This window comes from Protopterus annectens, chromosome 14.part0 (assembly GCF_019279795.1).
Source record: "Protopterus annectens isolate FY-2018-M chromosome 14.part0, PAN1.0, whole genome shotgun sequence".
NCBI lineage: Eukaryota > Metazoa > Chordata > Ceratodontiformes > Protopteridae > Protopterus > Protopterus annectens.
This window is the reverse complement of record NC_056748.1, coordinates 961,787,434-961,812,407: the sequence shown is the minus strand read 5'-3', so window position 1 is coordinate 961,812,407 and position 24,974 is coordinate 961,787,434. Positions and strand designations below refer to the sequence as shown.

The 24,974-nt window shown below is 38.2% G+C and overlaps 1 protein-coding gene across 2 annotated transcripts in view; it reads right to left on the bottom strand.

Moving 5' to 3' along the window:
- The window catches only part of LOC122789364 (rho GTPase-activating protein 22-like), a 1,062,881-nt gene that overhangs the window by 811,496 nt on the left and 226,411 nt on the right, over positions 1 to 24,974 (bottom strand). For both annotated transcript variants that reach the window (XM_044056754.1, XM_044056753.1), the window contains exon 2: positions 20,620 to 20,827. In XM_044056754.1, coding sequence (XP_043912689.1) covers positions 20,620 to 20,827 — 208 coding nt within the window. The remainder of the gene's footprint in view (positions 1 to 20,619; positions 20,828 to 24,974) is intronic.

Sequence of the window (24,974 nt, the reverse complement as noted above, 5' to 3'; positions counted from 1 at the left end):
ATACCCATCTTGATCTTATCTACCATGACAATTTCCGTTGGTGCTCTTCATATGTTTAGGGTGGATTCTTCTTTCTCTTTCATCTAAGGCTCTGAATGGGGCAGTACAGCCCCTGTGGGTTTTTTTCATTCAAATGTTTCTTGAAATACTCCTTGCATTTGCCTTTGCTGAGGAGCAGATTGTCACTTTCATCCCTTATGAACAGTGTCTGCAGACTGTCTTCTTTATCTCTCTATCACAGCCCTGCAGCCTGATAAAGCTTTTGTGTCATCTGTTGACTCACCTTCCCATATTTGGTATCTCTTTCCCTGATATCCTATTTTTTTACCATTGCAGCTGCTTTATTTTTAGCCACTTTGTTAGCCAACCAGCATTCCTTCATAGCCTGGAACATTTTATCTTCAACTCCTTCCTGTATTCCTTTCTTTAGATAAGTTCCTGGACTTCTATATTCTACCACTACATTTCCTTATGTACCTTATTTGTATACCTGGCTTAGCTGCATGTCTGTTGCATTGTATTCACACATGCTATTTTGAGATGTTGCCATTCATTTTCATCTCTACCTAATTTTTCTTCTTCCTGTGGTGCCAGAATCCTGAGTATTTCCATGAATTCCTGTGCTTTTTTAGCCAGTCATGTTCCAGGTCTTCCTCCTAGTGTCTGTTCACATTAAAGCTTTCTGTGATCCCAGCTTTCAGCTAATTGTAGCAACTAATGGTTTATACAGCTAATTGCTTCACTTGGTAAGACATTGCAATCTCTGACTTTACTCCAGTGCCCTTTCTTTATTAGTATGTGTGAAATTCCCACTCTGGGCTAGAAATCAAGGAGCCTGAATCCTCACCACTGGCACTGGAGAGGAATGTTCACTCAGAACAAAAATGGATACATTTAGTATTTCCAGATGCAACTGTCTGCATCAAGTGCAATTTCCCTTAAGAGTAAACAGGGAACACAGTCAGTCCAGGGGCTGCGTCCTCTCTGTCTCACCAAATCCCCAGTGAAACTCCCCACTGGCACAGGTGTAGGACTGGGTCCACAGCTGAGTGTCCAAGCCAAGTCCTCCAAGTCCTCTGTGATACCAGTGCTTCATGTCTCTGCTCCAAGCAGCTATACACACACACACACACACACACACACACACACACACACACACACACACACACACACACACACACACACACACACACACACACACACACACACAATTTGAGATTTGATTTTTACACATACACATATCTGGGAAAGGCTGGGACAGATTTACTAGCTATGCCCCCTTCTGCCCACACTTTAAGGTAATCACAACACCACCACCAGACACTCCAAAACCAGCTACTCTAAGGCTCTTGCAAGGGTACCCAATTACACTGAGTGAAATTAATATTAATACAAATCGTAGTTTGACCAACAGCAAGGCTGTCAGTACTGTCCAGAGCTGTCACCAAATATATATAAGTACTCTAAGAAATTAAAATATTTTCTAAAATATCAGCCACAATGAAAATTTTGAATATATTTCATAATAAAAAAGATAAGAACATGAAAATACTAAATATCTATTTACAGTAACCACCAGACTTTCAATCACAGGAAATATTAAAAATAACAGAGGTGGACAGGTTCACACAATACAGAAAAACAATACTTAATTAATCTCACTATATTTTTCTGACTGATCTAAAGAATTATTATTCCCTGGTCACTTACTAGAGCAAGACAAGATGAAGTAGGTGAGAGATCCTTGTTTGTCAGGTTACAAAAACAATGTGTCCTGAGACTTCAGTATCATCTAGTATTAAAACATTATTTTAGTGATGGATTACAGAATGACAGCATATAAATCTGGTCATCTGGCTTCTGGTTCCTCTGCAAGAAACTGCCAGGGTTTACCACATATGTGTCAATATTACCCATTCATAAAGCTTGCTAAGATCTGATGCAGCTTCTGGAAGTCATAAAACAATTTCAAACCTCCACCCTTCCAGAGTACCAATTAGTTCACCCCAAGCACAATACAGAAAACTTCCTAGTACAGACTTTTTGTCTCTGGCTGCACTGAGAACTGTAACATATAATCTTTACGGCTTAAATTAAGTAATTTCTTACTATTTTCCAAAGTCAGGTGGATTGCAATTAAACTCTTCTCTTCCAGTATCTTATGTTACAATATATACATTTCAACAGCTACAATAAATACATGTACATTTTTTTCCTCTGTCCAGCAGGAAACACTGTTGGTACATTTTTAACACAAGCAATTTTACAAATCCATTTTCAACACAAGCACCTGTACAAATCAGTTTGATATTCAAACATATATTTTTTTACTAGATTCCAGCTAGGTGTGTTGGTATATGTTACACAGTCACTGTCCTACTTCTCCTGGCATAGCTGGCAATACCTTACATCATCACATCTCGTCCCCCTTTGAAGACTTAAGCTAGTTTCTCAAGTGACCCTGGAAAAACACTGCTTGAGAGGAATGAGCCTATCTGGGAATACATTAACTCATCCCTTGCCTTGAAAGCCCATCTGCATTAGCATTGCTGACTCCACAATGGTGCTGCACTGTCATATCATATGCCTGCAAACCTAAGATCCATCTTAATAACTTGGCATTTATGCTGCCTCGATGAAGCCATGTTAAGGGAATACTGTCTGTAACTACAGTGCATTTCCTTCCATGCAGATATGGTTTAGATTTCTGCGGTGTCCATACTATGGCTAGACATTCTTTTTCTACAGCTGCATACTATTCCTCCCTGGCTGAGATATATCACTGGGTGCTCTATTCCCTCTGAGGAAACCTGGCTGAGTACAGCCTCCACCCCATGGTTCAAAGCACTCACCTGCACAAAAAAAATCCTTGCTGTAATCTGGACTGGCTAACAGAGGGGGTCCTCCCAAATCTCCTTTAAGCTTTTGGAATGCCTGCTCACAGGCTAGGTTCCACACTATCTTGTCTGGCCTGTTTTTCTACATCAGGTCTGTGAGGGGAGCAGCTATTGTACTAATATTGGGAATACATTTTCTGTAGTATCTCGCTGTCCATAATAATGTCCTCACCTGCTTTTTTGTAACAAGGATAGGCAATGCCTGAATAGCTTCCACTTTGACAGGTTCTGGCCTGATCTTATCACTCCCTACTCTATGTCCCCAGTAGGAGACCTTTGCCATACCACCTGACACTAACTGTACTTAATGGCCAACCCTGCCCTTTGCAGTCTGCCAGGACCTCCCTGACATGCTGAATGTGCTCATACCAGGAATGGCTGTAAATGGCAATATCATCCAGGTAAGCAAAGGCATAATCTCCTGCTCCTGCTAGGATGTGAACCAGCGTCTGGAAGATCGCTGGTGCATTTTTTATCCTAAAGGGCATCTTTGTTAACTCATATAATCTAAAAGGAGTCACAGAGGCTGACCTCTCTCTAGCTGTGGGAGTCAAAGGTACCTGCCAGTAACCCTTGGTCAGATCTATAGTGGTCAGGTTCTTAGCTGCACCCAGCTGCTCTAAGGCTTCATCTGTCCAAGGCATGAGGTAAGCATCTGACTCTGTGTGACTATTTGGTTTCCTGCAGTCCACATAGAACCTGGTACTGTTATCTTTCTTTGGCACCTGCAGCACTGTGAAGTCCTAGGGACTGCTGGACTATTGGATTACCCCCATTTCTAACATTTTCTGTATCTCCTCCCTCAAAGTCTGTCCAATTTACTCAGGCAAGCTATAAGAAGCTTCCTTGATAGGTGTTTGAGATCCTGTATCCACATGATGCTGCAGCAGGTGGGTGCACCCAGGGTTCCCAGTGAACATGCCCCCAAACACCTGTAATCCTGATTGTATTTCTCAAACCTGGATAGGGGATAGTCACTGGGACATTGCTACCCCTTCCACTGAAATGTCAGTCTGATCTTTACTGAGGAGATCAGTCAACAGATCCCCCTCAAACACCTCCAGCCATCAGCAGCAAATACTCAGCACTCAGCACCAGGGCCTCCTTGTCACGGTAATGTTTCATCATGTTAACATGGTACAATTTGTGCCCCTGCTTCCTACCTAGCAGTTCTGCCATATAGTTAACATCATTAACCTTCCTTACCACTTTGAAGGTTCCCTCCCAAGCTGCCTGCAGCTTATTGTGTCTGACAGGAATAAGACCCATAACCTGTTGTCTCAAAGCATATTCTCAGGCTTAAGCATTCCTATCATATCAGACATTTTTCTGTTGTTGGGCTCCTGCCAGATTCTCCTGGGCCAAGCCCATGAGCTCCCCAAGTCTTGTCCTGAGGTTTAGGACATATGCCATAACAGACTCCTTGTTGGATTCACACTCACCCTTCCATTCATCACAAATCAAATCAAAAGCCCCCCTCGTCCTATGCCCATAGAGCAACTCAAAGGGTGAATAACCTGTGGATATCTGGGGTACTTCTCTGTATACAAACAGAGGATGGGGCAAATATTTCTCCTACTCTCTCTTAAACTGGTCTGCAAATGCCAGCAGCATGGTCGTTAGTGTAGAGTTTAACCTGTCCACAAGACCATTTGTCTAGAGATGGTAAGGGGTGTTTTTTATGTGCTTCACCCCACAGTGCTTCCACAGACAATCCAGCATGTCAGACTTGAAACTGGCACCTCTGTCAGTTGGTATTTCTCTCAGAAAATTACCCTGCTGAAAATCTCTAAGAAAGCATTTGCCACCTTCTTAGCCTCGATGAAGAACAGAGCAACTGCCTCACTGTATCTAGTAGCATAATCTTCTACCAGCAGGATATACTTCTTCCCTGCCAACCTTGTTTTAGCTGAATGGGAGAAAAGGGAGGTATTCACCTCAGTTTACATGAACAAAGTTTTATCTTACCATAGATTTTTAGATGATATCCTTATTCTGTGGACAGGGGGTTCTGAAGAGCTGTTAGAATTTATAAATTATTTGAAAATAACTGATTTTTTTAAGATTTACATACAAGACCAACAGCAACAATATCGATTTCTTAGATATTTTTCTGAGCAAAAACAGTTTAAAGTGGAGAACTCTCTTCCAACATTTTTAGAAAAAGAACTTATACAAACACACTCCTAGAATATCATAGTTGCCATCCTTTTCACCAAAGACGGAGTGTCATTAAAGGACAAATGGTTAGACTCTCCAGGTTGGTCAGTAATGATGATTGATTTTTACATGAGATGTATATCTTGATTGGAATGTTCAAAGAAAGGGGCTATCTCATTACGTTTCTGACCTCAGTTAAAAAAAGAAGTTATAAAAAATCATTCCAGGAGATTTAGCCCCATTTTAAGAGGTGGGATGAGTACTATAATGATGGTGAATGTAGAAACCTAAGAATGATGTTATGGTCTTGCAGTACAATCATTTTGTGCCAGATTTGGTAAAACGTTTATATAAGATATGGGACAGTGTGCTTGACACTGAAATGAAAAACAAATTAGGTGCAAAACCTAACGTATACAGCAGGGGCAAAAATATCAAGGAAATACTTGAACATGACAATAAAAAGTTTAAAAAAAACATGCATCTCTAGGATGAGCAAATGCAGGGCATGCAGTAGTTGTAGGTTTATTAATGATAGTCCTTATGTGACTATTGAAACATGGAACAGGACACTGCAGTGTCCTGGACGCTGGAACTGCAATACAAAAGGAGTTGTATATATTGCTACATGTGTGTCATGCCCTGCATTCTACATAGGCAAGATCATCAGGAAGTTACATTACAGAATTCTGGAGCATAATAGGGATATAAGAAAAAGAAAAGTGACCAGTGCTTTATACGTACACACCACAGAATGCAATGAGTATAAAAAATATTTATTTTTTTGTGATAAACAAAACAAAAGCAGGAATGAGAGGGGGTGACCCTGAATTAGAACTTTAAAACAAAGAGTTAGAATGGCAACTTAGATTAAATGTCAAAGAAAAGCCAGGCATTAATGACACCACATCTCTGTTGTGTGTCCTGAAAAGGAGAGCAATGGGTGTTTGAATTTTTTTTGTGAAGTTTTTTATGTGAAGTTTATACTTGATGGATATGTATTATCTGGTTTAAAGTGCTTATGATCTGCTTTTTGCAAAGATTTGTTTCATTTGCCATTTTTATAACAGGTTAAAGTTGCATTCCAGATATCTAATTTTTAACAGTTTTAACATTTTTACTATTTATTTATTAGAGATTTTATTCTTCATACTACATAATTTGACATGGCAGGAAATGATGTAATGACTGACTTTAAGATCTGGTGTTATTTAAATAGAGCTTAAAGATGTTTTCACTGACTAATGATGCCTTAATATTTTATCAGGAGAAAGCTCTTAGTCTGTGAATTTTGTATGTTCATTTATTTTGTGTTTTAACAGTGTGGAAATATTAAACTGAGTGCTTTTTCTTTACCATGGGCAGTGGTTTTCTTATTTTTCCATTATTTGTGTCTTAAACTCAAATGTTTGTCATTGTTCAATGAATTCAATCCTCAGGTATTTGCCAGAAAAGTAAGATTTTAGGAGGAACACTCATAAAATATGAAACAAAAATCTGGACATTCTGCGAAAATCTGTACAGTTGAGAGGTATGCGCTAGAAATGCCAGATGGTAAGCTCTAGGCAATACCAACTGCTGTATTAATTCACCCTCTTGCCCTCCCTCAGGGGTTCACTCCATACAGTAACCCTTTCTTCCAGTATATACACTCCCCTTTACCTTGAAAATCAGGCACCTCCCTAGCTACCTTCCTCAAGCCCCTTAGTGAAGGATCTGAGAGCTGAGCCTGTCTTAACTCTGTCTTTGTAACTCTTCCCAGGTCCTCTTCCACAGAAAGTCTGGTATCATCTGACAGTGGCACCTCATTGTCAGCCTGAGTACTACCACTCACCTCTACCCTTGCAGTCGCCCTATCCAAGGGAACACCATTACCTACCACCAGCTGTGGCTTACCTTCAGGGTCACTGCTGCAGGGTAGCTCCCTCCCTGAAAGAGCCACTTCACCAGCCCTGGCTTCAGGTGTGAGGTCTGTCTGGGTCTTCCCCATGCTACCAGACCAACATGCCTGTCTCCAAGCTTGACTGTGTGCAACTGCATGCACACAAGGTACTGCATTATCAGAATCATTCCTTATCAAGACATCTGCAGGATATCCCCAAATACACCTACTTGCTTGTTTCCTTTTCCACTCTCATTTGTAATGGGATCCCTCCTAAAGTTCTGACTGGATTGGACTTCCCAAGTAAGTACTGATCCTCTTTAACCACTGCAGGCTTCACAATGGTTATGTCAGAGGCTGTGTCTCTCTTAGCAGTGGCCTGTTTTCCATTCAATAAGATTGCATATAAATTTTGGCAATATTTTGGCACCCCTGTTGTCTCCAGACAACTTACCACTGGCATACTGTTATTCCTACTTGCTGGTTCCCCCACCTTGAGTTCCTCACCTTGCCTCCATGGATATCTATAATCATATAGGCCCTACAGGTTACAATTAGAACATTTAGCCCTTGATCCCGGCTGTGTACCTGAACTAGTGGTTTCCCCTCTTACTGGTGGACTCTGTTGGGGTGGTTTAAGCTGCCCATCATGGGTTACCTTATATCAATGTGCACCACTGGGTATCACTTTCTTGTGCAGTAATGCCCTGCTTGCTAAGCAGAGATCCCCCTTTTTCCCTAGCTCATCTGCAGAGTTACACTCTCATTCTGCCAGCCACATTCTCATGTCCTCAGGCAAAGTGCTAAGGGTTTGTTTTCTCACAAAAAGGTCTGCCAGCCATTCAAAAGTGGTGATTTGATACCTACTCACCCGCCTATGAAAATAAGTGCTTAACTCAGCAATATAATTGCACACACTTTCATCTGCCTTGTGTCTATGCTCACAAAACTTATTTTTCTGTAAACTTCAGGTGTTAACTTAAAAACATTCCAGTAAACATTCCTTTACTTTATTATAGTTTAAACAATCAATATCAGACAATTTAGAAACAGCAGTTACAGCTTTACCATGGAGTAAGGGGGTAAGGAACCGTACCCAGAGACCTTGGTCAGCATTATACTGTTTACATACTCTTTCAAACATATGAATACAAATTATCACCCTCTGTAAATTGTGGAAGAAATGTACTGACCTTTGCTGATTCTGGGGTTCAGTTATTCCCTTCCCCATTACCTCCATGACCCTGGTGAAGAGTCAGCATCTCCCTGTCTTGTTGATGCTTCTTCTCATTTTCTTCAGCCTCCAAATGCTGCAGTCTCTCATTGTCTTTGACCTCCAAACACAGCATTCTCTTTTTCTTCAGCCTCCAAACCACACTGTCTCTGCTGATTCTATTTCCAAATGTTTGGCTTCCAGTTAAAGTCTCTTCAACTCCAGATGGATTTTTAAGTCCGTTGAGGAAAAGGTGAACTGTCCTGTTTCTGAGGGCTGTAAATCCCCATCACCACACTGGTTATCCTCCTGGTTGCTTGTCTAGCTACATCTGCAATTAAGGCTGAAATAATTTTCTCTTTGTTCAGGTTGGCATGCACCAATTTTTTTGGCTTCACACACCTTGGCCAACTGGTTCTTTGCCAGCTTGCCATAATCCTCTGCTGACATCTTTGCCTGCTTTCCCTGACTAAACTAAACTAACAAAAACATAAATAAATAAAACTGTTGTGAAAGGAAATTCTGAATGTTTACCTTTTGGCTGCTGAGAATAAACACACACCTTCAGTGTCTACTGCCTACAGGCTACAAATGTTTAATTACTGTTCCACCACTGTCACCAATACGTGACATCCCCACTATGGACCAGTAACCAAGGACCCTGAATCCTCACCACTGGCACTGGAGAGACGTTCTCTTGGAACAAAAATGGATACACTCAGTATTTCCAGAAGCGGCTCTTTGCATCAAGCACAATTTCCCTTAAGAGCACACAGGGAGCACAGTCATTCTGGGGGCTGGGTCATCTCTGTCTCTCCAGATCCCCAATGAGACTCCCCAGTGGCAAAGATGTAGGGCTGTGTCCTCAGCCGAGTGTCCAAGCCAAGTGCTCCAGAACCCTCTCTGTGAAATCTGTGTTTTGAGTTCCTGCTCCAAGCAGCTGGCACACACACACACACACACACACACACACACACACACACACACACACACACACACACACACACGCACACACAAACACACATGCATACGCACACACATGCACACACACATACACACACACACACACACACACACACACACACACACACACACACACACACACACACACACACACACACACACACACATACACACGTATACATACACACCCACACACACCGACACACACACTGAGATTTAATTTTCACACACACACACACACACACACACACACACACACACACACACACACACACACACACACACACACACACACACACACACACAAACACACACACACTCACCTGGGATAGGCTGACACAGATTTACTAACTATGCCCCTTTCTGCCCAGACTACAAGGCAGTTACACCACCAACAGACAACCCAAAGCCAGCTACTCTAAGGCTCTTGCAAATGTACCCAATTATACTGAATGAAACTAATATTAATACAAATGGTAGTTTGACCAACACCAAGGCTTTTAAGAGTGGTCAGAGCGGTCACTAATATATATATATATATATATATATATATATATATATATATATATATATATATATATATATATATATATATATATATATATATATATAGTCTAAGAGATTAAAATATTCTCTAAAAAAACAGCCACAATTAAACGTTTAAATACGTTTAATAATAAATAAGAAAAGAACACAAAAACAGTAAATATATATTTACAGTAAACACCAGAGTTTCAATCACAGGAAATATTAAAGATAACTCAGGTGGACAGGTTCGCACAATACAGAAATACAATACTTAACTAATCTCACTATATTTTCCTGACTGATCTAAATAATTATTATTCCCTGGTTACTTACTAAAGCAATGCAAGATGAAGTAAGTTAAAAATCCTTCGTTGTCAGGTTACAAAAATAGAGACCCCTGAGACTTCAGTTTCACCTAGTATTAAAACATTGTTTTAGTGATTTATTACAGAATGACATCACATACATCTAGTCATCTGACTTCTGGTTCCCATGCAACCCTCCATTGCTAGATACTGCCAGGATTTAGCACACATGTGTCAATAATATGTACACATAGAGCTTGCTAAATTATGATGCAGCTTAAGGAAGTCATAAAACAATTTAAAACATCCACCCTTCCAAACTACCAATTAGATCACCCTGAAGACAATGCAGAAAGATTCTTAATACAGACTTTCTGTCTTCGGCTGCATTGAGAACTGTAAGATACAATCTTTGTAGCCTAAATTAAGTAATTTAATTTCTTAGTATTTTCCAAATTCAGGTGGATTGAGATTATCCTCTTCTCTTCCAGTATCCTCTGTTACAATATAAAGATTTCAACAGTTACAAGAATACATGTACATTTCTTCCTCTGCCGAGCAGGTCACACTATTGAAACATTTTTAATACAAGCAACTTTACAAATATATTTTCAACACAAGCATCTGTACATATCAGTTTTATATTTAAGCAACATACAATTCTTTACTAAATTCCAGCTAACTGTGCTGGCATATGTCACACATCCACTGCCCCACTTTTCCTGGCATAGCTAGCAAAACTTCACATCATCACAGCATGTTTGCCTGTTATCACTCCTGTATGTGATCTTGTGACTCTCTCTCAGCAAAGACTTTGCTGGCCACCATTAACCACTTGCCAAAGAGAAGTCTAGAATGGACTCTCCATTGTTTCTTTTGCCCCATCCATTAGGACCAGACAGTCATTCTATCCTCTCTAAAAATTAATTTCTCTTTAATAGAAAGAGATTTACTTAACATGTTCAACTTGCACAAAACAAGAAAAGTTAAAAGCAGTTTTATAAAATTTATAACTACTGTGCGAATTAGAAAGGTCTTTGAATCATCTTCCAACTTTACCTCCTTTTTAATTTCTCCACGTATTTTGGTTTCCAATGCCATGAATGGAATGGACCCAATTCCTAGTCAAAGTATGATTAAAGTTCATGAAATTAGCATTGTTTCAGTCTTTTATGTTAGCCAGAATGCTCTTTGCAGCACCCACAACGTGCCCAGTAATAACGTCTTCTGCAATTTGTATGCAGTTACATGTATCAGTAGCATATCTAAGTATGATTGTAAATTATTTTTTTATAAAACAGTGTAAGAAACTTCTCTGTGTGGAAGATTTTCAGTCCATATATTTCTAGTTAATCACTGTATATTAATCAGATCAGACAATAGCAGTAGAAGTAGCGAACGTAAACTTGTCTTAAGTCAAAACAAAACAAAAAGTAATAATAGAAAATATATAATTGTACAGCATTATTAAGTATTCGAAAGTAATTCAAGCAAGGCAGGCAGTCTGTTTCCAATAAAAAATCCTTTATTAAGTACACAGACAAGCGATCCAAGTAAAACAAAAATAGAGTAATAATATCCTCACAAGCTTTCTAAATATATATATACTTTTTATCAGGCATGGGAGGGGTTTATTGTGCTGTAAAACAAAGTGTTATTGGTACACATGTTAAATTCACATCCCTTCCCCAATCAGTGTGACATTCGAGCTGGTCCTGCCCTACCTAGTAGCTGTCATAATAATATATAACCCTTATGTACTTTAAATAAAATTTATAATGATGTGGTACCTCTTATTTAACTAAATTATTAAGTAGATTATTAAGTCTTTGGTTTTATCCAAGACAATACACTACATGGTTGGAAATATATCAACCTTAGTTCATTTGGCAATCAAAAAATATATATAAATATATACATATACATTTTGCATGTAAAAATCAATTTCTATTTCCATAACCTATTGTTAACAAACATCGCTTTCATCCTTCTAGATCTCTGGTTAAGAAATGTAAAATAAATAAATATCAAATGGCAATCTATAAAGAGTGACACCTCCAATAATTCAATTATTCTATTCAATTTTACACAATTCATTTCCAGTCCAAATATATATAGCAAAACAAGGGACAAAAACTCACTGGGTACTCATCAATGAATAAAAGAAAATTCTCTCATCTGGCTCTGTCCTTTGGTGACTACTAGTCACCAAAGGACAGATCCAGATGAGAGAATTTTGTTTTGTATCACCTCCCTACATACATTATAAGACAGCATAATTACATTCTCAGACAGTGTTATAACCAGGTACACTAATCTCAGCTCCTTCTAAAAATAAGCTTTCATTGCTATCCTACAGTCTATCAACTGGAACGTTTTATAAACACACTCTCTGGATGCTGCTGCATCAGTTTTCAATAAAATGCCCTTAACCCTATACACCATTATTTATGCTGTGAGTAGGAGTTAGAAGGTCCTCACACCAAATGGTACCCAAGCCCCACTACAGACAAAAAAGGTAAACACTAATCATGTACCATGGATAACCAGAGAAACTTAATATGTAATGAAATAAAGAGATGGAGCTTGGAAAATTTGGAAACAAACCAACTCACAGACTAACATCCAGGACTACAAAAACATCAGACATTCTGCTAAATATTTGATTGACTCAGTCAAAAATACTTACTATACAAACTTCCAGTGCACTTATCAATCCAACTCTAAGCTATTATGGTCCACTACCAAGAAATTAGTTCACCCTGTGCACACTACTCCCCCCTCAACATCTGCCCAATTCAACTCATAGAAAATCTTAACTTCCTCTTATTTAACTCCACCCAATTAATACTCCCACCCAAATCCACCAATCTGTCCAACCACCTTTTGCATTAACCCAGTTCCTGCATCCTCTATTAGAAAGCAACTTCTCAAATTAAAAACTACTGTTCCCAAAGATACCCCACATCTAGAATACATCAAAATTGTAGCTGATGTTGTGACCTACCCCATCTCAATTTTAATAACCCCCTCCATTAAAGAGTGTTATGCCCCTTCTATCAGGAAAAATCATACATCCTACACCTGCACAAATTTGGCCCCTCAACTAATACCTCCAACTTCAGGTACATAGCTATCCTATCACCTTTCTCCAAAGTGCTAAAGAAATGTATTCAATCACTACTCCTATGTTGTGCCTAAGTATGGCTTCTGCCCATATCATAACATCATCACTGCTCTACTAAGCTTCACTACCAGTATTAATCAGAGTAGAAATGAAGGTAGCCCCTGGTGTCAGCACTTCACAAGGGTGGACCATCAACCATATGCAACACTTGGAATTCATGCAAAGGTTCCTTACCAGGAAAATCCAGGGTATAAGCACATTGTCATATATGGATTGCCTTAAAGTCATCTCTATACTGTATTTCCTATGGGTTACTGAGAGGCGATCTATGCTTGGCTTACAAGGTATCCTTAGATCTAGCTCTGATGGACCTTTTGCATATCCAGAAAATGAACATCAACAGAACCACTAGAACCAAGGATTAAAATTTTGCACATGACATAAGACATGCTGGTGAGACAGATATGTGTCTCAGAGGATCTCCATCCTCTGGAATAGGCTCCCCATTCATGGGAAGCAGCATGAATCCATCCATAACCCCATTTAAGCATAACCTTGACCAATGGATGGGAAATCAGAAATTCATCCCAAGTATGGACCCCTTGTCTCTGATAGACAGATGCAGAAAGTAATGCCCAAACTAACATAACCCCCATATAATGTTTCCAACATACCCCCTCCTAATAAATGCCCATGACATGGTGGATACAATTAGATTGGATTTTACTGCTAGACTTATAAAGGCCCTTGTGGACATTAGTCTAGTATATAACTATGAGCTGAAATGTATGCTTGACATAGACTGGCAGAAGTTTAATCAGACTAACTACGTTTTACCTTCTACTGCAGATTTCTTCTGTTGCTTATGCATTGTGTTCACTTTTATGTACTAATTTACTTTTAGTAAGAAATAATAATATATATGCACAGCAACACACTCTATGGTGTAGTTTATGTCCTAATTAGAATGTGCCGTTAGGTGTAAGAGGTTCAAAGCATAACTGCCTTATGCCTTAAAATGTACTCAGATCTGCTATTATCCAGCCCCATATTAGAGAACAACATTCATCAGTAGCCATGCTATCAATTTCTAATAACGCAATATTCATAGATATGTTTGCTTATCCCACTTCCCACCCTCTAGCCATTTATAACTTTTGTTGCATTGCCATACTGTCACCATCAGTCTATGCTTGAATAAATGTACTGCACTGAAAGTTTGCTCAGCAGATGGATTAAACAACAGTGTAGCATAAGTGTTTGCTAGGAAATAGCCCTTCCTAGTATTCCCAAAGCTATTAATTTCTCTTTGATAAGACAGCTGCATTTCAAAGTCTGATACCTATGGTGCTTGGCATTTAGTTACTGGGAAAGTCCAACTGAGCAATGCAGTTTCACTCTTGAGCAAAGTTCCATTATTCAGACATCCTTGACATTATTTCCATCAACAAACAATTTCAATTAAAACTACCAGTTATATGAGCTGTATATTAATATTTTTTCAGCAATAATGCATCTAGTTATATGATGGTATACTGCTGCTTTGGTTTTAACTGCTTTTACTCTGCACTTGAGTGGAACATTTTCAGGAAATGTATGCTGTGGGATTCAAGCAAGGAATCTCATCAATTAATGCATATGTAGCAAATCGTTTTCCCTGTCTGTTCTACTTACATTGTTTTGAACAACACACAAACTGTCAGAGACAGGGATAAGAGAATGGAGATTCCTTAAATCCTGTATAAAATCACCGCCTTTAGAAGAAAGACGTAAACAAGTTTTGTATTGGCTCAGAGAACTAGACAATTTGGAAAAGGATCCCTTTCAGTTTCTTATTACAGCTGCAAGCTGAAGTGAATCAGATAGCATTCACAAACATGAGGACTGCATGTGCCCTTCTAACCTTACAGCAGTGGGGTGGAATGCATTTAGGGAAGCACAGCTGGGTTCATTTAGGTCAGTGAGGCTGGGTGCATTTCAGATAGTAGACCACACCACCACCTTGAAGAGGACAGATAGTTGCTGTCCCCCAAGCAAACTCAGCAGATTATTGACTGATTGCTGTGATCATGTTTCCAGACCTCCACAAACACACCTACATACCTCCATACCAATCTTGATCTCAATTTAAAGTTTCATAAGTAACCTCCATCCTACTGTTTTGTCATAGACATTTGAGTTGCTAAATAAACATTACACCCTTTGTGTCTACTGCCCTCTCACCTCATGGCCCATTCATGTATACTCTTATTGTATCTCTCAGACATACTCCTAAAACTTAGGATCCCCTTCCAACTACTTATTCACAAAACAACTTATCCTAACGGTATTACAATTGCAACTGAGATGCTGTCTGCCAATTCTGAAGGATGGTGAATCCATAAGTGACCACTTGTTCTCACAAAACTTTCAGCTGGTTGTTCTTTAGGGCAAGAGGAAGTAGGAGATTTCAGTTTATTGCTGTTTTACCATACTTGGGATGTTTTGTTTCATTCTGGTGACCGCGAGTTTTGTGCTTTTTTTTTATGTTTTACAGGACACCAGGAGTAACTTGTAATTAGATGATAGATAGAATGACCACAGATGCTAATTCTGAATTTAAACATATTGTTAATGCATGATTAAAATGACTGTGGAGTGGGGGAGGGTCAAATGCATCAGAAAGTGGCCTTTATCCTTTTGACTGGTGATCAGAGGAATAGTATGGAGGGAAGGAGAAGTACTGACAACAGACTCAGGAAAAAATCAGGAGAGATGCATGCATTATAGAAAAAAAATAAGGAGAAATGCATGCATTATAAGAAGGTAATGCAGAATGGCCTATAACGATGTTAAAGTGTCTTTGACACTGTCAAGTGTGCATTATGAGCATCTACTACTATGCACAAGTTCCTTGGTAGATTGCACCATCTTTGTAGTTATGTACACAGGCACCATACAACATACACCAGTAATTATTGCTGTAATCCACTGATTTGGATTTACTAAGATAGTTTACCTAGCAAGATATACAGAGAAGGTCTGGAGCAAATGTGCACATCTTGGTAACTTTGTGTCTCAGTCTTTTAAAGTGTACTGTGTAGATTCAAACAAGGCATCCTTCTTTTCTGAAGTTCATTATGTTTTTAGCACTGCAGATTTCTTTTATGAATCTAATATGTAGCTTTCAAGATAATACAAGGCAATTAGAATAAAGTATACATTTAAGCAATGTGCTTTCAAGTACAGCAATTCCATTACAAAATATCTCATAAGTTAACTTCTGTCCCATTCCATATACCTCTTTTCTTACAACCCGAAATACATTTTTACATTTTCTTTGCAGAGCAATAGTCACAGTGCATACAGTACCTTAGCTTTTTCTCATACCCTCGGGTCACAGCACAGGTATGTAATCTATAGCTAAGCACTGAGCATTGACTTTACTCTGAAATAGAGTACATGCTCATAGGTGGTAGGAAAAAATCCATCTTAACAGGCCAGCTCCTTGGTAAACTCTACATAAGCATCCTAGCATAACTGAAGTCTGAAGTTTGCTTGATGTAACTCATTTCACATAAATTGTCTCTAGTGCATTTTTACAGATACCTTATGTTTTACATTAGTACTTCTGGTACTTGTAAGATACCTCTAGCACTCAGAAGAGGACCACAGTAACACTGATCTATCATTTACTTCTTAAACTTTCTAGACATTGATAGTATCATACACAGCATCTAGGCATGCATTCTAGGAAGACACTGTGGAGTCTAACCCAATTTCACAAGTATCTGAATCTTGTTTTGGTAAGTGATTTGTTCAAAGTCCCAGAATAGGCAAATGGAGGTTGGTGGAATCAAACCGTGGACTACAAACAGTAACTCATTAGCAATCAATACCCTAAATCATTTGAGATAATTGGCAGACTACAATTATTATTGTGATACCCCTGCACTGGCCCAGCAATCAAGGAGCTTCAGTCCTCACAACTAACACCAGTGAGGGGCATCCATATAGGGAAAGGATAATAAATACACACATAGTAAAGTACAATTTCCCTTAAGAGCACACAGAGATCACAGTCATTCTGGAGTTGGTTCTCCCTTTCTCTCCAGGTCCCCAATAAGACACCCCACTGGCACAGCTATAGGGTTCAGATCTCAGCCTAGTGGGCAAGCTAATAACTGATAAAATGTCACGATAAAACTCAAAATACAAGCTATCAGGTGTAGGCAAATTATTCAAATCTCTCTCTCTCTCTCTCTCTATATATATATATATATATATATATATATATATATATTAGTATATCAATAAAACAACACATAAATACATATATAAAAAACTATCTAGCATATCTATCTATATATAAATATATATAAGACTATTTAAATAATACAAATCTATAAATATATATAAAATGTATAAATATATATATATATACATAAACACACACTAGTCATAGAAAAGCTATATATGTGTATACATACACACACACACACACACACACACACACACACACACACACACACACACATATATATATATATATATATATATATATATATATATATATATATATATATACATCCATTTATAAACACTTTTAAGAATTCACAGATGAAACTGCACATAAAAAATATGTATAAAAGTGTGTATACACATTACTCAATGTTTCAGGGGTCTGTCCACCAGAAAAGGCTTTAATGCAACCTTATCATTTAGTCCAAACCCCTTATCTGCCTGCTACTTAAGTATCCACCTTATTTCCCTTTGTTCTGTATAATTTTTAAAATTTCCTAGTCTATAGGTACGAGGTACTAACTCAATCACTAAAAACAAAAACTTATGTGTGGTATCATTCTCCAAGATGTGTCTAGTTAAGGCATTCCCTTCATCTTCCTTATTAATTACTTAGATATGTTCCCTAACCCTGTCTCTTAATGTCTGGTTTGTTATCCCTATATAGAAACATGGACATTTAACACAATATGCCAAATATATCAAATCCCTGCTCATACAATCTGCATAATGCTTAAATATATATGTATGGTTTGTGGTAGGATGCATACAACTATTTTACTACACATAAATTGGCAATGATTGCAACGTCTGCATGGAAAGGTGCCATGTTTATCAGTTATTGATATAAATGGTTCATTTTTATTTATGTTTTCATATTATGTTTCTTAAGAAACTCATCAGTGGTTAAAATAAGTTTAATTGATTGATTAATTTATTTCTTAATTGTTTGATTGTGTATATATGTCTATAAATGTAGGTGATGTTATATTGTGTATTCATTGAAGTCTGAAGAAGCATCCGATGGGACGTGAAAGCGCTTACTATTGAATAAAATTTTATTTGTTTTGCATAGACCTGCTCTAGCTGTGGTGCTCTCTCTTTTTTGCTGTTGGGATTGTGCTGATATAGTGAGAAGAGCTTTACACACTTAAACGTAGTGTGTTGTTTTTAAATGCTAAATGTCCTCTGATTCTCTCTCTCTTTAAATTGATAATGGAGTACTGCTTCACATTACATCATTCTTAACAATTTTCTGGTTTTCCCAGGCTGACAGAAACTCAGAGGTTAATAGCCCTTTTGATCTTTTAGCAGGTCAGGAAGCCAGAGCAATAAAAGAAATTATACATGTAAATTCTAGCCATTAACTCTGGCCTCAAAACAATAGGCAAAATGCCTTTATCTAGACATCATGGCCCCTGAGTTTTGACATCAAACAATTTCACAATGCTTGGCATATCAGCTTTCCTACAGTAGAGGGCAATGTTGTTACATTTTCGAAGTTCAACATTTAACAGCATTTTCTTCTATTTAAGAAAACAAGCCTGTGGCTTATATTAATATTTACAAATGACAGAATTATCTACAAAATTCTATCTGGCTAGGCTGGCAGCCTTCACATATCTTCACAATTATTATTATTATTATCATTATTGTTATTATTATTTTATTTGTTAAATAGGTAAGTCCACAGACACAAATGTCCATTTACAGATGTGGACACCGAACTCTGAAAAATATCAACACACTGTGAAAAAAAAACATTTGCTGCAGACAAAATGTTCAAACTTTTAACACATACAGATGCAGAAAAGTATAACAGCCATTCAAAACTCTTTTAGGCATTTTGCAAAGGTACTGCTATTCTGAAGTCATTAATAAACATTCTCTATGTCCTTTGGCTTTCAGCATCAGCAATAACACATTTTACCATTTTGTACATCGGATCAGGGTGTCACATCAACAATGACTATCACTGAGAGTCGATGTTCACACCACTAGATGAATAGCCCTGATGCATACCCTTTATAATGCTCTAAATATGGAATTAACATTGTTTTTGCCAAAAGACCCAGTATTTCCTTCTTACAACAATGGAACACCATCAAATGTTTTTCTGATCTCCAGTAATTCATGCAGAGGAACAGCTTTTCTAGAAGACAGTATATGACAGTGGTTAAGTAACTCAATTGCAAAACTAGGCAGAAGTTTAATTCCTGCTCAGCTCACTTGAATATTTTCTGACTTTATGTTTGTCAAATAATTTAATGGTGATACAATGTTAACTATTAAAAAGGAATCTCTTGAGCAAGTGGATTTACATGAGCCAGACAAGTAAATTCATAAATAAATAAACAGGGGCTTACAAACCAGCACATGTCCCTTTTCAACATAAGAAATACTGTTAAAATTTGGAATGTAGACATTTCCAATTGAGAGCATTTCTACAGTAAACCTGAACAAGGAAAGACAAGAAGCCATTTCATCAGTTTATGACAAAAAATAGACAGATTTTCTGCCACTGAATGACATTGTATGTTCCCTTTCTCTCCCACAAAGTATTTCTAGTATACAAGCCTCTAAATGGAGTGCACTATGTCTGTGACAGTAGGCTCTGTGCTGAGTGGACTTTGCCCAGAGTAGATATTATTTCAGTTTACAGCTATGCACAATGTCAGGCTGTCATGTTACATATTACCATTTAGTAGCATAACAGCACAGAAACTGGAAGGGATGGTATTTGAGCAGATATGCAGAAGAAAGTCTACAGTTCCTATGGGTGTCTGGGGTGGGTAGGGCTTAAGCTACTCTAGTGGAGTTTGCTGGTTTAATGATTAATCCCATCAAATGGAAGAATGCTAATCTAGAATTTTTTTTGGTGGGGTTAGCAGCAAAGCTTTGTAAGGAACCAGTTAAATTCTGTAAGTTTAGAAGTTATATTTCATTGCTCCTAGTCGGGAAACATTATGTTTTTACCTCTGATATCCTTCAGCATTGCAAATTAAGGTATTAAAGTAGTCCTGTGCTATTATTATTATTAATAATAATAATAATAATAATAATAATAATAATAATAATAATAGCACATTTTAATTGAAACCACAAAATTCAGCAATTTATATTCTTGCTTTTATATTACATTTGGCATTTTACCAAGAAAGGAATTGGGAAGAGCTTTTGGTTCATCATTCTGTTTTTATACTTGGAAATGTCACCAAAATTCTCTTTCAGTAAAAAGAACGTCATTAAAATTATGCACCCACCTGTCAAATGCAGGCTTCTCACCACAATCAAAAGCATCTTGTAACTCTTTGACTAGATTAGCTTGACCAGGCATTCGGAATAGTCCCTCCTCATTGAGGCCTTGTTCCCGAATAAAATCCACACATTGCTCTACTACAAGTGGTGCTTGCCGTGGGCCAAACTTCTTTTCATATTGTACAGTATCTTCCAAATGTTGGCCAAAGATTCCTGAATTAAAAAAAAAGGCAAATGAACTCTGCATTTCAGATGATTAAGGATGTGAACAACACAGCTGCATTTTATGTTCTACTGTTTCTGCCACAAGTTAACATTCTTGAAATTCAAGACTGAACAATGCTTTTGTTTTTTTTTCTGGGCAACAGTATCTTTTCTGGGTAGGCATTATGGAGCATACCTCTCAACGTCTTAGAGCAAGAAATCTCGACAAAGCCATTAATAAAAGTGGGACAAAGGCCCAAAAATAGGGATACCTCTTAAATATTGCTCTTACAAACTTAGAAAGTTGATAGAATAACAGATTTTGCATTAGCATGAATTTTCTGAAGGGTATGCAGCCTGAAACTCAAATGTCTGTCATTATTTTCTAACTTTAGTTTGCAATGCTTTGCCACTAATTTGCCAGAACACCACATTTTTAAGAAAAACAGACCAAAAATATGAGGCAAAAATCTGGACATTCTGCGAAAATGAGAGGGATGTGTAATGGAGCAATGCAATAAAGTTTATGTCAGTAAAAGCCCACTCAGGAGGTCTTCCTAAGCATATCTCTCAATCTCTCACTGCAGAAAATCTGGACAAAAATAATGGGGGGGGGAGAGGGCCCAGAAACAGGGACAGATTTAAATATTGCTCCTATACACTTAGAAAGTTGTTGGAATGACAGAGTTTACATAGGTTCATAGGAGATTATATATTTTCTGTAGTATATTCTATTCAGCCATAATCTGTTCTGCCACCTGCATCCTCACACTGATAAAGCTCACACAAGAAGCTTTCTTTACCACAGAACAATGGATTTTAGATAATCACTTAGCACTCAATGCCTCAAAAACCAAACTGTTGTTTACCCCTACTCAAACAGCCATCACTGATAAGAATTAATTTTCCATCAAAAGCCATAACAATACATGTCTCAAATTAGTATCTGTGGCTATACTGCTAGGTGTCCTCATTGATGACCAGCTCAAATTCACCTCTCACCTACAAATAAATATAAAAAAAAAAACCCACCAAAAACTTGGCATGCTATATCGACACAATCCTTACCTTACTCCATCTACTAAGTTTATTCTCGCTACCACATATCTCATCCATTCTCTTCTTTATGGTGCTGCACTTCTAACAAACGTACAATCCTCTCTTAAGACAAAATCCTCCTCTTGCTATTACAAAATTGCAAAGTTTGCCACAAGCCAAAAGTCTTAGCCCTTCGTCAATTAAATTGGTTAGAGCTGCCCAGTTATCTATTCTTTATTCAACTTACCCATGCCCATAAACTTATTTTCAACCCCTAACTTTGCCCCTCCCTATTCTCAACCTTTAAAATGCACCTTCCTGACAGACTATTAAGAACTAACAATCAAAACCTAATAGAACTCCATAAACCTACCCGTCCCTCAGGCAAAAATCTCCCATGCTTTGCACTTGCACACCAATGGAACTCACTACCTCCATCCATCCATACCACCACAAACTTCTCTTCCTTCAAAAACTCACTCCAGTCACACCTAATCTCTCAGTGGGAATGCTCCTGCTCCCACCCCTCTTAACCTCCTCTCCTCTCTTCATCTCAGTCTTCCCTGATTCCATACATGGTTTTAGCAGGAACCGATCCATGCATAAACAACCTACTCTTGATTTACAATGCTGATACTTTTTATCTCAGACGTTGTCTCTGTAAATAAAATATTTTATCTGCAACTAGTATAACCTAAACTTTGTCATTTTTTCTTTTAGATATCGTATGCTTAAATGCAATTTCGTACTAATACTTTTGTACCTACTATTACAAAAACATCTATTGTAATTTTTGTTGTAATTATTGTTTTGTTTTTGTAGCTTTTCTCCCCAGGACTCCATTGAAAATGGGCTCTTCTAGGCCCATTAGACTATCCTGGTAAAACAACTGCAAATAAATAAAATAAATAAAAATAAATAAATATATGAAGTTTGAAACTCAAATACCTGTCATTATTTAGTATTATTTAATGACATCAACCCTGTAGGCTGCGACGGTTAGCATTGTCGCCTCCCAGCAAGAGGTTCTCTGGTTCGATTCTCGGCTGGAGTGCCTTCTGTGAGGAGTTTGCATGTCCTCACTGCGACCGAATAAACTTTAAAAAGACATGCAGATAGGTGTGCGTGTGTGTGCCTTCTCTGAAGGTCAGGCGCCAGGCTGGCAACTCAACACCCTAAAATCTATTGCCAATCATAAGCAGACCGGTGATCCATTGTGGCGATCTCTAACCAGGAAAAGCTGAAAGACTTTTTATTTAATGATGTCAATGCTCAATAATTTGTCAGAAAACCACAAATTTTATGAGGAACAGACCAAAAATAAGATATATAAATCTAGGCATTCTGCAAATTTTTGGACAGTCGAGAGGTACAGTGAGCCCACTGCTGTTCATACTGGTAATGGACTACATCAGCAAACAGGTTGGAGGGGTCAGAGCAACAAAGCTGCTGTATGCAGGCGATGTGGCAGTACAGGCAGACTCTGATCTAGAACGTCAGCAAAGGATAGGAGAATGGAATGCAAATCTGAAGGCACATGGGATGAAACTAAGCACAGATAAGACAGTGGTAATGGCAGCAGATTGGGGAAATCAGAAGAAGCTGAGAACAGAGATAGATGGGAAGATAGTGGAACAGGTAAACAGCTTCAAGTATCTGGGAGGGGTGGTTGAGGAGAAGGGTAGTCTGAATGAAGAGGTCAAAGCTAGAATCAGAGGGGCTGCAGCCAACTGGCATAGAGTATCAGGTGTAGTATATGACAGAATAATGCCAAAGAAGCTGAAAAGTAAGGTGTACAAGACAGTGGTGCAACCAGTACTACTGTATGGTACAGAAACCTGGGCAGTAAAGGCAGAACAGTTGAAGAAGCTAGAGGTAATGGAAATGAAGTGCCTGAGAAAGGTGGTAGGATGCACACTGTGAGACAGACAAAGAAATGAGAACGTAAGAGCAGAAGCCAAAGTAGCTCCAATTGCTGAAAAGATCAAAGAAAACAGATTACGATGGTATGGGCACATGTGTAGAAAAGCAGAAGACAATCTGGTGAGGGAGGTTTGGGACAGACAGGAAGAAGGTAAGAGGAAGCGAGGGCGTCCAGCAAAGAGGTGGATGGATTGTGTGAAAGAAGATCTGCGACAGTCAGGCATGAGTGTTGAAGAAGGCAGGAGAGTGGCACTGAATCAAGAGAGTTGGCGACAGTTAATACGATACCCCGACCCCATGTAAATGGGAAAAAGGGGATGATGATGATGATGAGAGGTACAGTACTCTGATGCATGTAGTATACACACTGCTGTTCAATACCTATTCATAGTTATAGAAGATTTCCTATGACCAACAGTTACACTAAATGTCATTCATAGAATGACCAGCTTCTTAAGTGACTGTTTTGCAGAATATTGTAATTGTCTGTTCTTCTTTTTATTTAGAATGTGTGCAGAATCAAGAGTTCCTGTTAATTAATTTACTTTGACTCTGCTGTTCTATATTTTATTTTATGTCAGTACAATGTCCATTCACTCATAATTCATATTATGTTTTCACATGTCTGAATTCAGTTAAATAAAAAAATATGATTCCAAGCAAAACCTTGTGGCATGAGTTCTGGACTCCTTTCTTATGTAAATTATCTGCCATGCTGTGCAGATGTAAAAATGCGTATGCAGCATACATGCTAAAAGCTTACTAAAACAGTCTGCGGAAGGCAAACTTGTTAGCAGTGTGCAATTCACCTTAGCAAACAAATCATGTGGCTGATGTTACTGAAATAAAAGCAGACATGAAGCACATCTGAACTTCCTTCGCAGTGCTGCAATTCCAGTGACCTCCACTACCCAGCATGATAACTGCTCAGCTGGAAGAAAACTATGCAGTTTCTTAATTATGCCATCTGGCTTCCACATGAAATTTCGCACAGCTGAAAAACTGCTTCCTCAATAACAGATAATGTGCAAACACAAAACAGAAGCTTTCTGAAAACATTCACGAAGATTACAATAGATTAAGGATTTCAGGGAAAGGAAAAGCTGAAAAACTTTTTTTAAATTTAGCCAGAGGATACAGGTAGACACAAACACACAATATCCACACAATGCAATTTCTTAAAAATAGCAAAGCT